Source organism: Anarhichas minor, unplaced genomic scaffold (assembly GCF_050575085.1).
Source record: "Anarhichas minor isolate MPS153535 unplaced genomic scaffold, ASM5057508v1 ptg000027l, whole genome shotgun sequence".
Classification (NCBI taxonomy): Eukaryota; Metazoa; Chordata; class Actinopteri; order Perciformes; family Anarhichadidae; genus Anarhichas; species Anarhichas minor.
Window position 1 is genome coordinate 17,777,238 of NW_027466473.1, and position 13,274 is coordinate 17,790,511.

The 13,274-nt window shown below is 46.8% G+C and overlaps 2 protein-coding genes across 2 annotated transcripts; both read right to left on the bottom strand.

Moving 5' to 3' along the window:
* Window positions 1–122: 122 nt before the first annotated feature.
* pom121 (POM121 transmembrane nucleoporin) lies at window positions 123–8,229 on the bottom strand. The gene is made up of 12 exons (XM_076101565.1): window positions 7,636–8,229; window positions 7,105–7,323; window positions 6,842–6,991; window positions 6,543–6,623; window positions 6,243–6,414; window positions 6,064–6,152; window positions 5,903–5,982; window positions 5,294–5,415; window positions 5,093–5,192; window positions 2,641–4,869; window positions 2,181–2,282; window positions 123–1,601 (listed from the first exon to the last, which is right to left on the bottom strand). The coding sequence occupies exons 1-12, from the start codon at window positions 8,205–8,207 to the stop codon at window positions 1,501–1,503; spliced, it is 4,017 nt and encodes a 1,338-aa protein (XP_075957680.1). The 5' UTR covers window positions 8,208–8,229; the 3' UTR covers window positions 123–1,500.
* Window positions 8,230–9,795: 1,566 nt separating this feature from the next.
* Window positions 9,796–12,362, bottom strand: LOC142960342 (G protein-activated inward rectifier potassium channel 3-like). The gene is made up of 3 exons (XM_076102151.1): window positions 12,168–12,362; window positions 10,485–11,694; window positions 9,796–10,026 (listed from the first exon to the last, which is right to left on the bottom strand). The coding sequence occupies exons 1-3, from the start codon at window positions 12,360–12,362 to the stop codon at window positions 9,824–9,826; spliced, it is 1,608 nt and encodes a 535-aa protein (XP_075958266.1). The 3' UTR covers window positions 9,796–9,823.
* Between the last annotated feature and the right edge of the window lie 912 nt (window positions 12,363–13,274).

A 13,274-nucleotide genomic window follows, 5' to 3' on the forward strand; every position in this document is an offset into this window, starting at 1 on the left:
GAGAACAGTAGAATAATGGGACCTTGCGGATGTAATTTGTGTTCTTGTTGGAACATCTACATCCAAAATTCTATTTTTTATTAATTCAAAATTCACCATCAAAAAACTGCATCAGATACTGCTCACGTTTCACAAGAGGTGATTTTTTTTTTTAAGAACTGAAATCATTTTAATAAAATAACTTTGACGGCCGACATTAATGGTTTTACTGACATGTTTGACAATATTCTTCAACTCGTGGTGCAAGTGAGACACAGTAGAGACTACAAAAATCCCTGTATCATAGTGAGAATTTCCGTGATAAACAGACCATTATTAGTAAATTATGGTTATGTGGTGTAACCTAATATAATAGCGATATTCCAGAAGTGGGATAATATGTTGCTTTGCAGATGTTTGAAAACCTCACTGTATTCATTAAAGGTACATCTGTATTAACAGTAGTTAAAAGGTAAAATCTAATTCGATCTAGTAGATCCCGTCAGATTTCTTTCTCAGTGAAGTAACACAGATTCAGTGCCTGGAGGAAAGAGAGGTAGTCTGGCACAAACACACATCTCAGGATGTAAAGATGAGATCACAGATTCTTTTCACAGGCATGAAGTTGAAGAGTTGGCTTTGGTTTAGTCAGCACAAGTTAAGAGAAGTCATCCTAATCACTGACCTGCTCATTACATCAGTGTTGGCAGTCAAAAAAAAACAAGGCCGTCCATGAGCGGACTCTGGGAATGCTTGCAATGACAAGAGTATGAAAACAAAAAAAAGGAACACAAGGGTCTGCGCTAACTACATTAAGACATTTACTAAGTCGCCCTTCAAGTGTAGAAAACATTCATTTACAGGGTCAGAGAGCCAATTAAAAAAATAATTTAAAATGCAAACGTCTCATAACTTTACATTTACACTGCAGTGTTGTGTACCTTATCTGAATCAACCGAGCATTCCGCCCTATTCAGACTCATTCAGATAATGCACTCAAATACTCTGTAATATACAAACCAGCGAGCGCTTCACGTAAAAAAAATTAACGTTTGAGCCGTGAGCTCCGTGTCTTTGCCTGACTCAACTTCCTCCTTAAGACGAACCAATGAGAGTGTCCACATACTATATAATAATAAAAAAAAAAAAAAAAAAAAAGAAAAGAGAACTTTGGATATGCTTTTGTTCAAAATCAAAACTACTGAATTGTCTTTTCTCTCTTCAAGTACAGTACATTGTTATGGATTCTGTCTCCTCACTGCTACATTCCCTCTCTGGGTCATGTAGTCATCCAGGCAGCATTAACTCAACCAGCCGGTGTGCTCTTTCTAACTCCTCTGCAAACGCAATGCTTTTCGTGGCCAGCACACCCCACCGGAGGAGGGGAAGGGAGCAGAGGGCATGGTTTCGGCCCGGTTGTTTGGGGGGTGTTGGGTTTAGAAACAGAGCAATGTTAGCCAGATTAACCGGAGCAGCGACAGCTGGAGTCCTGTGAAAGCGGTGCCGGACACATGTAGCCGGTTACTTCTTCCTGTTGTGTTGCCTCCGCGCCTGCAGCCTCTGGCGAGCTCCAGACGGCTTTGATCCGGCTCCGATAGAGAAGGAGGGAGTCGCTGGAGACCCTGTGGATAAAAACAAACAGGACGTGTCATTTCTAACGATCCAAATTAACATTTCTTTTTACTTCTAACAATTTCACATACATTTCAGTTCGGGTTGCACCCGAGTTTCCCAAGGGATTCACCCAAAACAGGCTCTGAATTTTATTTAGTTAGGGTCAGATATAACCTAAAAGCAGACCACACTGTCGTAAACTTTGAGCTGCATGGCTCCTGACACCACATTGGTGATTACACTGAATGACGTAACAGTAAGCTCTGCCAGAGTCTTGTCTATGTTGGGAGCAGATAACTTCTCTAGTGTACGAGTATACAAACACATGGGGTAAGAAACACGGCAAGCATCTTGCTACTAGGGCTTGGTGTACAGACGAATATATCAGCGATTGGCCGAGTACATCACCGCTTGTTTATCATTTTATTTAGCTAATTTAATGGTCGGTCTCTGAAGAACGAGAGTCGCTCAGCCGCTGCTCAACAGCTTTTACTAATCATCAACACCCTTTACCTGCTGTGAAAAGCCTGCTCAGCTGGGCTTAACGATTGCCACCCCAATCAAATAAAAAAGCATTCATGACTTACCAAAAGGAACAGCGTTGAAGTTTTGGACTGGAGTCCCAGGGCTTCCAAAGGGAATGGGACCTGCAGCAGCAGCACTCTGGCCGAAGGATGGGGTAGACGTCCCTGCACAGAGAGCAGTACACAACGTGAACAAACCAAAAATAACCGTGGATACACCATTCAATTCTACTGGGACAGAAACAAATGTAGACCAGTCCTTGAAAAGGTATCAGAATATCGTTTTTTGACCAAGAGGCCACAGACACTGAAACGTGAGGCAGTGAACCTGTGCCTGTATAGCATTGATGTCCAATTTTAAATAGTGAACTTTGATGGCCCAGAGTGTTTGACAGATGACATACTCTCTCAATTTTACTAATTGTGAAAGCCAAACCCGTCTTTCTGACTCTGAATGTGCTTCTTTCAGAAATCTCACTGTAGCTGGGTTAAAAATATAAACAAGCAACATAAAAAAACGTACCAAATGCGGGTTTGTCAGTAGCAGCAGCCCCAAAGTTGAAGCTTCCCATCTGTGGTGCAGGATTATTGGGGGCCGGGGTTCCAAACTGGGGGCATGGCATCCCGGCACCAAAGTTAAATCCACCGGGTGCTGGCTGAGCGGGGCCGGAGGGAGCCTGCTGAGGAGCAGCGCTGCCAAATGTGAAGCCTGCTGAGGAGCTCTGAGTCTGAGTCGCTGCACCGAAGCCCGAGGGTGCAGCTGAGGGAGCAGTGGTACTACCGAAAGCAAAACCAGTGGCGCTGGCTCCAAATGCTGGTTTAGCTGGGGTCCCAAAGCTGGTTGCTGTGGTGACAGCAGCTGACCCGAAAGGGAAAGGAGGAGGGGCGGTGTTAGAAGGTGTGGATGAGGCCGCCCCGCTGCCCCCAAAGCTGAACTGTTTCGGGGCCGCCGCTGAGGAGCCGAAGGTCGACTGCGCCGCCGCTGCGGAGCCGAAGGTCGACTGCGCCGCCGCTGCGGAGCCGAAGGTCGACTGCGCCGCCGCTGCGGAGCCGAAGGTCGACTGCGCCGCCGCTGCGGAGCCGAAGGTCGACTGCGCCGCCGCTGCGGAGCCGAAGGTCGACTGCGCCGCCGCTGCGGAGCCGAAGGTCGACTGCGCTGCCGTTGCCGCTGAGGAGCCGAAGGTCGACTGCGCTGCCGTTGCCGCTGAGGAGCCGAAGGTCGACTGTGCTGCCGTTGCCGCTGAGGAGCCGAAGGTCGACTGTGCTGCCGTTGCCGCTGAGGAGCCGAAGGTCGACTGTGCTGCCGTTGCCGCTGAGGAGCCGAAGGTTGACTGTGCTGCCGTTGCCGCTGAGGAGCCGAAGGTTGACTGTGCTGCCGTTGCCGCTGAGGAGCCGAAGGTTGACTGTGCTGCCGTTGCCGCTGAGGAGCCGAAGGTTGACTGTGCTGCCGTTGCCGCTGAGGAGCCGAAGGTTGACTGCGCTGCCGTTGAGGCGCCGAAGGTCGACTGCGCCGCCGTTGCTTGAAACGACGGCTTTCCAAAGGCGAAGTTGGACTGGGTGGTGGCGGCAGCAGTGGTGGCGGCCGTGTTGGTCATGGCAAAACCTCCAAATGAAGCAGTGGTTGTGTTCTGGCTGGGTGCTGCCTGGCCAAAGGAAAACACCTTCTGGTTTGCCGCTTGAGGGTCCGGCTGTGTGGCACCAAAAGCGAAAGCCCCGTTGCTGGAGGTTGTGGTGTTGGCAGCAGCGGGGGCGGCTGCAGTAGTGGTGGTAGCAGTTCCAAACTGAAACGTGCTCCCTGTATTAGGGGCCTGCACTGACTCTGAGCTGGTACTTGTTGTGGATGGTGCAGACCAGTTTCCAAAGAGGGATTTCACAGCTGGCTGGCCTGCAGGCTGTGTGGTGGGGATGGAGCTGGTGGAGGCTGTGCAGGTGGGGACATTGGTCATGCCGGGGAAACCGGATGGGGTAACTATGGTGCTGCTTGTAGATCCAAACATTGAGGATCCGCCACTTAAAGAAACTGTAGAAGCTGGGTTTGTGGTTGTGTAGGGTGGAGGTGGTCCAAAGCCGGAGCCTGCAGTGGCAGCTCCAAAGATGGGCTTGAAATTTTGGGCAGGAGGTTTGCTCTCAGTGGCTGAAGTAGCTGCGGGGGTGGAGGTGGTGGTGACAGAAAAAATTGGCTTGAACCCTGAAGCCAGCAGAGGGTTGGTATTACCGACTGACGCCGAGCTGCTGGCTGGAGCAGTCGCAGTGGCCGTGTAAGAAGCAGTGGGGGAGCTGATCTGACTCGCCAATCCAAACAAGCCTGTTCCTGTGACAGGTGTAGTGCCGCTGGAAGCCTTAGAGACCTGACCCAGCACATGAGTAAAGGCAGAGGGCTGCGCCACACCTGCAGAGGAGGAATGAGACTGGGAGGCGGGAGGGAGCTGTGGGGTCACCACTGGAGTCGAAACCTTCAGGGTTAAGCCACTGGATTGTACCGGTGTAGTGGATGCAGCACATGTGGCGCTAGAAGGAATACTGATCTTCATCTTCAGAGCCTCCAGCAGTGGGTTCGGGGCCGCGGGGGTCGTGCTGACGCTGCTGCCTGGGCTGGGGTCCAGATTGATGACCGGGATGGCAGAGCTGGAGGCCGTGGGCAGAGGAGCTGCTAGAAGGCTGCTCAGGGTGGTGGTGCTGGTGGAGCTGTAAGAGGTGCCGAGCTGGGTGGTCATGGCGGCCGGGGGGGAGGCAGACTTCTCCGGCTCCGGAGCTGAACAAGGACAAATCAACAGGGAGGTCAGGCTGGTGGCTTGCAGAGGCAATAAATGAAAAGCTGCTTTACTATTAGGAAGATTAACTCTATTACACAGTGACTTTTCCAGTGTTTGACTCTGTATGTGTGAATAGAGGGAAACCATGCAGCATGACTCAACGAGTGCAGAAGTTAAAGAAGAAGAGTTAAATGTTTTATTCCTGTGGCTGCTTCCACTCACCGGGCGTCTCCAGGACCTTCTGGATCTTGCTGAGGGCAGCTCTTTTCTCTTCATCGAGGTCTTTCACAGTGATGGTGTAGCCCAACTCCGGAGGCGGGGGCTGCAAAATCAATGAACACAGGGAGTTAAGAAGAGAAATCTAGGTCGCTGTAACGCAGGACTATATAAACAAGGGAAGTCTGACAGTGTACCACTCCTCACCAGAGAGATGTGATCATCCCGGTGGCTGGACACCAGCTGGATCTTGCGTTTTCTCTTTCCACCACTACCAGCAGAGTCTGTTGAGGTAGTGACTGGGACCTTGGGGACTGGAGTCAGTTTGGCTGAAACATTGCGATATAAAAAAAAAAGGACAATGAAACTAAATCCAACTGAAAGACATAACATAGTGTCTACTTCCATACAACCAACTCTCAGTTTTGGATAGGGACGCACTGATCCGATATGGTGGATCAGTATCTGCACTAATACTGACCCCGTTAAGTGGATCAAGTATCGCCCAGACATGACCTAAACTCTAGTGTCTAACCCGAGTTGAGGCATCTGAATTATTATTTAGTCAGATCAGTGCATCTCTAGCTGTTGGTACCATGTTGAACTTGCAGGAGATTACTGACGTGCATCTTATGTCAACAGCTTAACACGGGAACACTGCTGTTAATCAGGTCAAGAGTTTCACACACTGGGCAAAGTAAGTTCTGTCAATAATGTTAACAGTCCTGCATAATCTGCAGCAGAGCCGCACGTCTGAGTCTGAGGAAGTCATTTGTTTACTACACAAGACAGCCATTGGACATAAATGGGACTTACAAGTAACTGGTGGGTTGTCTGAGGCCGCCTGGTCTGACCTCACAGAGGATGCTGAGCTCGGAGACAGCCCGTCGTCCTCTCTGGTAATGAAACCACAAGTTACAAACTGTAATATTAGATTGAATGTGGACAACTAGCAGGAACGCGGCAGAGAGACATACCTGGGTCTTTTGGAGGCTCCCTCTGGAGTCTCCGAGCGAGATGATCCGGGACTGGACAGAGGGGAGCTGGGTGCTGACCGCTTCTTCCACTGCAATTGTAAAACATGGAGATAAAGCTTAATAACTCCCCTCTATCTGTGCAGGGCTATGTGCACTCTAATGCAGTGTATAGTCGTTACCTGGCTGAGGCCTAGTGAAGAACTGTAGGAGCTCTGGATGGGGTTTCTCCTTGTGCCCGGGGTTCCTCTTGGGGCATGGGCCCCACTGCCAGAGCTGATGGAGGATGTGCGAGACCTCTTCATGATGGAGTCTTCCGCCAGAGAGGCTATCCCTCTTTTCAGGTTTCCTGGCCTGCAGAAAGGAAAGGAAAGCATTTCCACCTACATTTAGACGGCCCCACTATACTTCTTACAGTGTTTTCACAGCGTTAAATACATAGTCAGTAAAACTGCCGTCACTTCAGTAAAAGTTAAACTTACTTAGGGACCAGCTGTGATGGTGTCCCGTTGGGCAGAAGAGGCTCAAAAGCAGAGTGTGCACTTCCACCGCTGTCATTACGCCTATAGGGGAATGGGAACGGATTACAAACACGCATAACACTTCAACTGACTGACTGTATGAACACGGTCCTACAGAGCACTTAGTTGGAATATATTGATGCATGTTATTACGGGAAAGCTGACTAGTTTCCTGTAGCCTCGCTAACCAGACTGATGTCACTTATACCGCAAGAAGGTATTCAGTTTGATAACACCAGAGTCTCCTTTCAGCTTCGTACCTTCTTTTGCTTTTCTGCTCAGTTGTGAAGCTTTTGTCCTCGTCCTCCACTTCTCTCTTGCGGCTTTCCTTCAGCACCTTGAGGACACTTTCTCTGGAGCAAGGGTCCACGGGGGCCCTGGGGAGCCCTGCACAACTCAGATGGTCCAAACTAAAAAAAACAAAAAAACGGTCTGGTCAGAGTTACCATTCTAACAGCAAAGCCACAGCAACACAACCAACAAAATCAGGCTGCAGATTAAGTGTTAACACGAATCTAGAGACCTGGGGGAGCTGTGGTGGTGGTGGTCCGGCCGGGCGATCTTCACAGTGACGGGGCTGAGGATAGCCGGAGAGTTTCGGGGGCTGAGGATGTTCTTCTTCCTGAAGCCTAAATCCCACTGGACAGGAGGCAGGACTCCCACCGAGGAGGCTCCTTGCTGCTGCAAGGGATAGTGACGCTGGGGGGTGATGGTGAATCTGCCAGCTGTGCCCAGAGGCTCCCTGAAAAACAAATATAAAGTAAGAGTAGATGCATGCTACCTGAATACAATAACACACATCTTCAATAAAAGATATTGTTGTGATCCCACAGATGTCTACTTTCTGAGAAGTAGAAGCCATTATTCTGGTTCACAGATTGACAATATTGCTATTTTCTCTATCCAGTATCCCTTTTAGAGGCAGCTACTATATACATTTTAAGTATCCTTAACGTTAATAATTAACGTTTAAAAAAAACCGCCAAGAAATTGAACCGTTATCTCCTGGACGCCACCGCCTCCTGACTGTAACGTGGTTTGGTTATGAACTCACCCAGCAAAAGACAGCCTCCTGTTGGGGCTGTAGACAGCATGGTTGGGTCGGGACAGTTTCTCCCGCAGCTGCTCTCGGGGGTTTCTCCCCGCTCTCGGCCTCACTGAGCCGGCGATTGGACTTTCGGGTTTCCCGATGTAACTCCCCATGAGGAAATCCCGAGGGCTGAAAAGAAAAGAGTCACTTGCCAAGGTTTCCCTCCGATAAATCCCAGTTTCAACTATCCTTTCTCTGAAGTCTCCCTCTGCGTCACGGAGCTCGGTTTTGTTTCTGCCGCTCTTGGTTCTCCCCCGCGCGGCCACCGACACGCCGGTTACCCCCCAACCCCACAACCAGCGCCGGAGGACGGACAGGAGGTTCACTCCAGGTCGCGGATTGAGGCCTAGCCTGGCGGGAAGCGGTTCTCCGCTGAGATAGTAAAACACAATACAACACACAGCGATAATTAAAGTCACGAAAATAAATGTAGGAATAAAATAAAAAGCGAGAGTAATTATGCCTAGAGCTAGAAGAATCACTAAATGTTTCTCTCTAGGTGACATGGCGGCAGCGCGCCGCCGGAGGACTCTCATATCCCATCATGCTGCTCTTCTGACGCTACTTCTTCTTCTTTGGTTTTAAGGGGTGATGGACGGTTTGGTGCTGCGGCGCCACATAGCGAGCCGGAGTTGAATCATACTGTAGAGAATGTATTACAAAAAACACAAATTTCTTGATATTGAATAGTGAGACAGAATGGAATGATCTGCCATTGTGCATACACATAGAAAACCATTGCTAACAATGTAATAGAGCTGTTATGCAATTGACTGAACAAACATATCAAGTCCATTAAAGTAGAACTGTATTTGTTCTCAGACACAAGATTTAAAAAACAGACAAGGCAGTGACATATATATGTGAAAACATAGAGTACATAAGTAAGAAAAAAAAATAGGTTATAAGTTGAAAGCAATATAGACAAAACTTGGTTGAGTGGTCAAGCTGATATTTGGATTTTAGAAGAGAAATAACTGAGGGTTTGAAAGACTGTTTGCATCTGTGCAGCTTTATAAAACAAAGTCAACATCTAACTTAGCTAGCTTCTTCAGACATAGAAGGCACTGTTGGGGTTTTTTCTGAACATATTCAGCTATAGAGATTTCAACCAATCTCACAATCTTTATCACCATATGAAGTTTGCTCAGTTCTCACAGTCAGAGCTCATTTGGTATCAACAAATGTTATTATTATGTGGGGGAGTCTTAAAATATTTGTATTTTACTTGAGAATTTTCATTTTATTCTACTTTATACTTCTACTCCTCTATTCATCTAACAGCTTTAGTTCGTTGCAAAAATAATAATAATGTGATCAATAATTAAATGAGCTCTACCTCGACCAGCTACAACAATGCCATTCTGCATTTCAGTAAGAATCATTCAATAATGAAACATGAATTAACAAAGCAGTGACAGGGTCATTGCTGATGGTACTACGATGACAACCACAGTTCCATTCGCTGAATGAAGACCACAGAGTTGAACAAACTGGTGTTGAAAGGTCCAGAAAAAGCCAGGATGTAAGTGGACCTTTCAGTTAAGATTATTTTGTTCCACACTACTTTTTAATTTGCCCAGAAATGATCACAGACAGGAGGGTTCAACAGGATGTTTATTTTTAATTAAACACAACATAACAATTTTCATAATGTGACAATAAAAACAAACCTTATTATACCCACGACAGAGCAACATAAATTATGGCTGCCCAGAGATTAATACTCATGAAGTATGAATGTTATAATTTATCAGGGAATATCACTTGAAGTCACTCATTATATGCGATGTTAAATGGGCAATCCTAAAGATTTCAGTCCTTGTTGATTTAGAATTTCTATCTACATAAAAACAATGAAATTATGCTCAGAGTGTAACAGTCTGGAGTCATAAACTTCAAGTTTTTCGAATTGTTTGCATAGTTTAATTTTTGGTTTGTATACAATGGAGAAAACTGTAATACAGCATTTTATTTCTGGGAATGTCGGCACAGACAGCCAATTTGTAATACTGCAGACAATATATTGCAATATTGCAATACTTTCATCACTTAGCCATAGGCTCAATCACTTACTTTACTTAACAGACATTCATCTAAATGAAAATCTTCGAGATTGCCACTTTAACATACAGACCCAAGGACTATTATTTTAGCCAGCATTTTCTAAAACACAACCTCTTGTTTCTTTGCTGTCTTTTGCGCTGAGTGGGGACATTTGGACTTCAAACGTTTTGTCAAATGCACTGTACTCCACGAGAAAAGCCCCTTTCTCCAAGGAAATGCACGACTCAAAGCGGTGGCCCCAGAGAACCTCGTCCTCCGTGTAGGAGGTCCTCGCCTGGCATGTCATGCCTGCAACACAACAAATCATCAGAGAGTCAGCTAAATGTCACTTTATTGGAATGAGACCTGACGAATAAATTAAGAACAGCATTCACATCAGGACATATGTAATGTCGCATTTTAAATTGCTATGACCATTGATATGCATATACAGCTTTTTCACTCCTATTATGGCGATCCATCCACACTTGGCACACTTGGCACCTTATAAGAACAGAGATTCATAATAGTGTTTTGAAACACATCAGAGATCAGAGCGAGTCAAAGTAGAACAGATCTGTATCCTGACGTTCAAGCAGCAGGCCATGATCTTTCATCAACGCATCTACTAGATGCACCGTTTAACTCTTTGACAACTCTTCTTTTGAGGAAGAAAATGATCTAAAATTGCAACGTTCTGAAATGTACCTGCATTGGATATGAACTTAGTTGGAGGACAGCACAAGACTTCAAACACTTCTACAGACCTGATGCTTCCACGATGCCCTCCAGGATGACAATGATCTCAAAGGTCTCCCTCTCCAAACGCTCGGACCCCAACTCCCAGAAGGGGCTGCTTTTATTGATGACGTGGGTGATGGTCTGGGGTTCCACCAGGAGCAGCCTGTCCCCCCCGGTGTCGTAGCCCAGGTTGATTTCCGACTGCTCCAGTGGGATGAACTCGCCCTCCTTTGTCTGCCTGGACTTGATCAGCTTGGCACGGATTTTGGCCTCCACCATGTGGCTCACTCTCAGATCACCAATGCGGAAGAGCATGCACAGCTTTTCGTCACGCTCACATATGACGCAGTGCTTGCTGAAGGTCAGCGTCTGGGCTCTCTGCTGTGGCCGGGAGATTTTAACAAACATGCAGCCCACCATCAGAGCATCGATAATGGAGCCAAGGATGGACTGGACCATCAGGATCACCGTACCCTCGGAGCAGTTGGCTGTCACCATCCTGGAGCCATACCCAATAGTCCTCTGGCTCTCCAACGACAGCAGCAGGGCTGAAAGGAAACTGTCAACATTTTGGAAACATGCCTTCCATTGTGGGTCGTGAACATGTGTAATGTCGTCACGCAACCAGGCACCGAAAAAGTAGATTCCACCAAAGGCCACCCATGTGAGAATGTAGCACATAGTGAAGATGAGAAGGAACCAGCTAAACTTGAGATCCACTAATGTGGTGAAAATATCTGAGAGGAAGCGACTCTTGTCTGCAATAGGTCCCAGATTGACCCTGCACTTGCCATCCTTGGTGACGTAACGTTGGCGCAGATTGCTGGCGGTGACATACGGTGAGTGCTCATCACCCAGGAGCTTACAGCGCTTCTTGTGACTCTTTGCAACATGCAGCTTCTCGATGGCAGACACTGGAATGTTGCCGCCGCTGCCAGTGGAGCCTACCGGTTGCCACCTCGAGCTGAAGCGCTTGAGGCCTTTGCTGCGATGCAAACGCTGAGGCTTTGGCGTCTCCTCTCCTGGTTCCAGAGGAGCTGCTTGGATAGTGTGCGGTTGGGGTTGGGGCTCTTGCTCAGCCAAAGTCAGAGCGTGAGAGGACTGGCTGCAGGAACTCAGGGAGGGGGAGCCCTCCTGGGATGGTGGGAGTGATGAGCACTTAGCGTAGTTCAAGTTGTGGATGAGAAAGGTTCTTTTGGTGGTCCTTATGGCAGCAACAGTGGATTTAGCTGTAGCCTGAAATGAAGGAAGATGATGCATCACAAAAGTACAAAACCATTTAATAAATGATGAGTAGATTCATAAGTTTTGTCCTATTGTCTTATTCTAAAGTGTCCAGAATGTGGCAGAGTAATGTGGCTGTAGATGTGGCCATATTGTGCTAGATACTGGAGGACACCACCAGTGTATCTTTTATAGATCCAAAAATTCACTTGTTCTGACTGAGGCCAGGCGCCATGATCTGATCTAAAGGTGGGGACTGGTGCCATGGACCACAATGTATGGTTTCCAAACTAGTTCAAAACCATCTTGTACATTAAACAGGTTTGAGGTGAGCACAAAGAAACGTTTCCTTTTCAGCAGACTAATGTGAAAACAGCATGATACATCTTTCTGCACAGTGAAACTCAAACATCCAAGTGAAGTAACAGTAAGTAAAACACATTTTTGAGTGGAGTGGGACATCACATAATTAAAGAAAGCTGTACTTCAAAGGTGCAAGGAGTGTAACGGTTGGATTCAGACTGTGGTTGGGGCAGGTATGCCATCAGATGTTTAGCAATGAGAGTCTGCACTGGGGGGATGGAGGTCCTGCGAGGCTCGTCCCTGACGGGGCTCCTGATGGGACTGTTGCACTGAACGTTCTGTAGAGTCTCTTTGCTGCACATCACAGTGGAGATCATTGCTGAGATCCTCCAGATGTGGATTTCTCTTCAGGTTTTCCGTCTGTTTGGGCAATGAAATTAAAGTGAATAACGTCAAATATGTCCGTTTTTAACAGGCAACTGAAGCTCCCTTGTAAGTGTTGCTTCAATACTTCTATACAAGGGTTTGTGGAAATGGATAAGAGCACAATAATGATAATTTAGACAGTGGTGAAAGCACTCAAGAGGTTTGGAGATTCATTCCTCAACCTCCAATTCCTTATCTTCATTTAGATTTTTCTGCCGCCCTTCTACAAACAAATCTCTGAGATCACCCTAAATACTTATTGATGACGCTGTGATGATGCCAAAAGCAAATGTTGCTTTACTTCCTCATCAGCATAACATGAGGTCTCATCTGTCTGAAGTGGACTAACCAGTGTCTCAGTCACCGCTCCAATTTATTACACACGTGGGGATTATCTCTAATCCTCAAAATTAATCAGAGAAACACCAAGGAACACGATGGATTTGAAAAGATTACAAGAATTTGCCAGAAGGCTTAGAGAAAGCATTATCCAGATGTGTCCCATTGAAGTGTTGTAAATCCATGTGTCTCTGTTTGAACAGTGCTGTGATTATTGTATCACAACAGTAACAAACAATGTAAAGTTTCTGAATCTAAACCATACATGCGATCCAGTTATGTGGTGCAGCTTTTCAGAGCATCCGATCAGATAGACAGGATTTTATCCTCTCAAACAGGCAGAAATAGACAAAGTATTTTCTGAATCTCAGTGTTCCTGGATTACATTTAATAACTACAAGTTCCTGGATTATGTACAGGTGCTGTGATTTGTTTTGATTTTGTATCTCCTGACGTATGGAGGATGGAATATGTTTTATCCATACACAAACACAGGTGGCAAGAAAGAAAAACGTGTTTACAGA

Excerpts from the sequence above, each read along its gene's own strand:
- LOC142960342 (XM_076102151.1), bottom strand. The coding sequence starts at position 12,362 with ATGATCTCCACTGTGATGTGCAGCAAAGAGACTCTACAGAACGTTCAG. Across the intron at positions 11,695-12,167 it reads ACACTCCTTGCACCTTTGAA|GCTACAGCTAAATCCACTGT; the intron begins GTACAGCTTTCT and ends CCTTCATTTCAG. Across the intron at positions 10,027-10,484 it reads GGGCATCGTGGAAGCATCAG|GCATGACATGCCAGGCGAGG; the intron begins GTCTGTAGAAGT and ends GTTGTGTTGCAG.
- pom121 (XM_076101565.1), bottom strand. The coding sequence starts at position 8,207 with ATGAGAGTCCTCCGGCGGCGCGCTGCCGCCATGTCACCTAGAGAGAAA. Across the intron at positions 6,992-7,104 it reads CACCACCACAGCTCCCCCAG|TTTGGACCATCTGAGTTGTG; the intron begins GTCTCTAGATTC and ends TGTTTTTTTTAG. Across the intron at positions 6,415-6,542 it reads CCATCACAGCTGGTCCCTAA|GCCAGGAAACCTGAAAAGAG; the intron begins GTAAGTTTAACT and ends TCCTTTCTGCAG.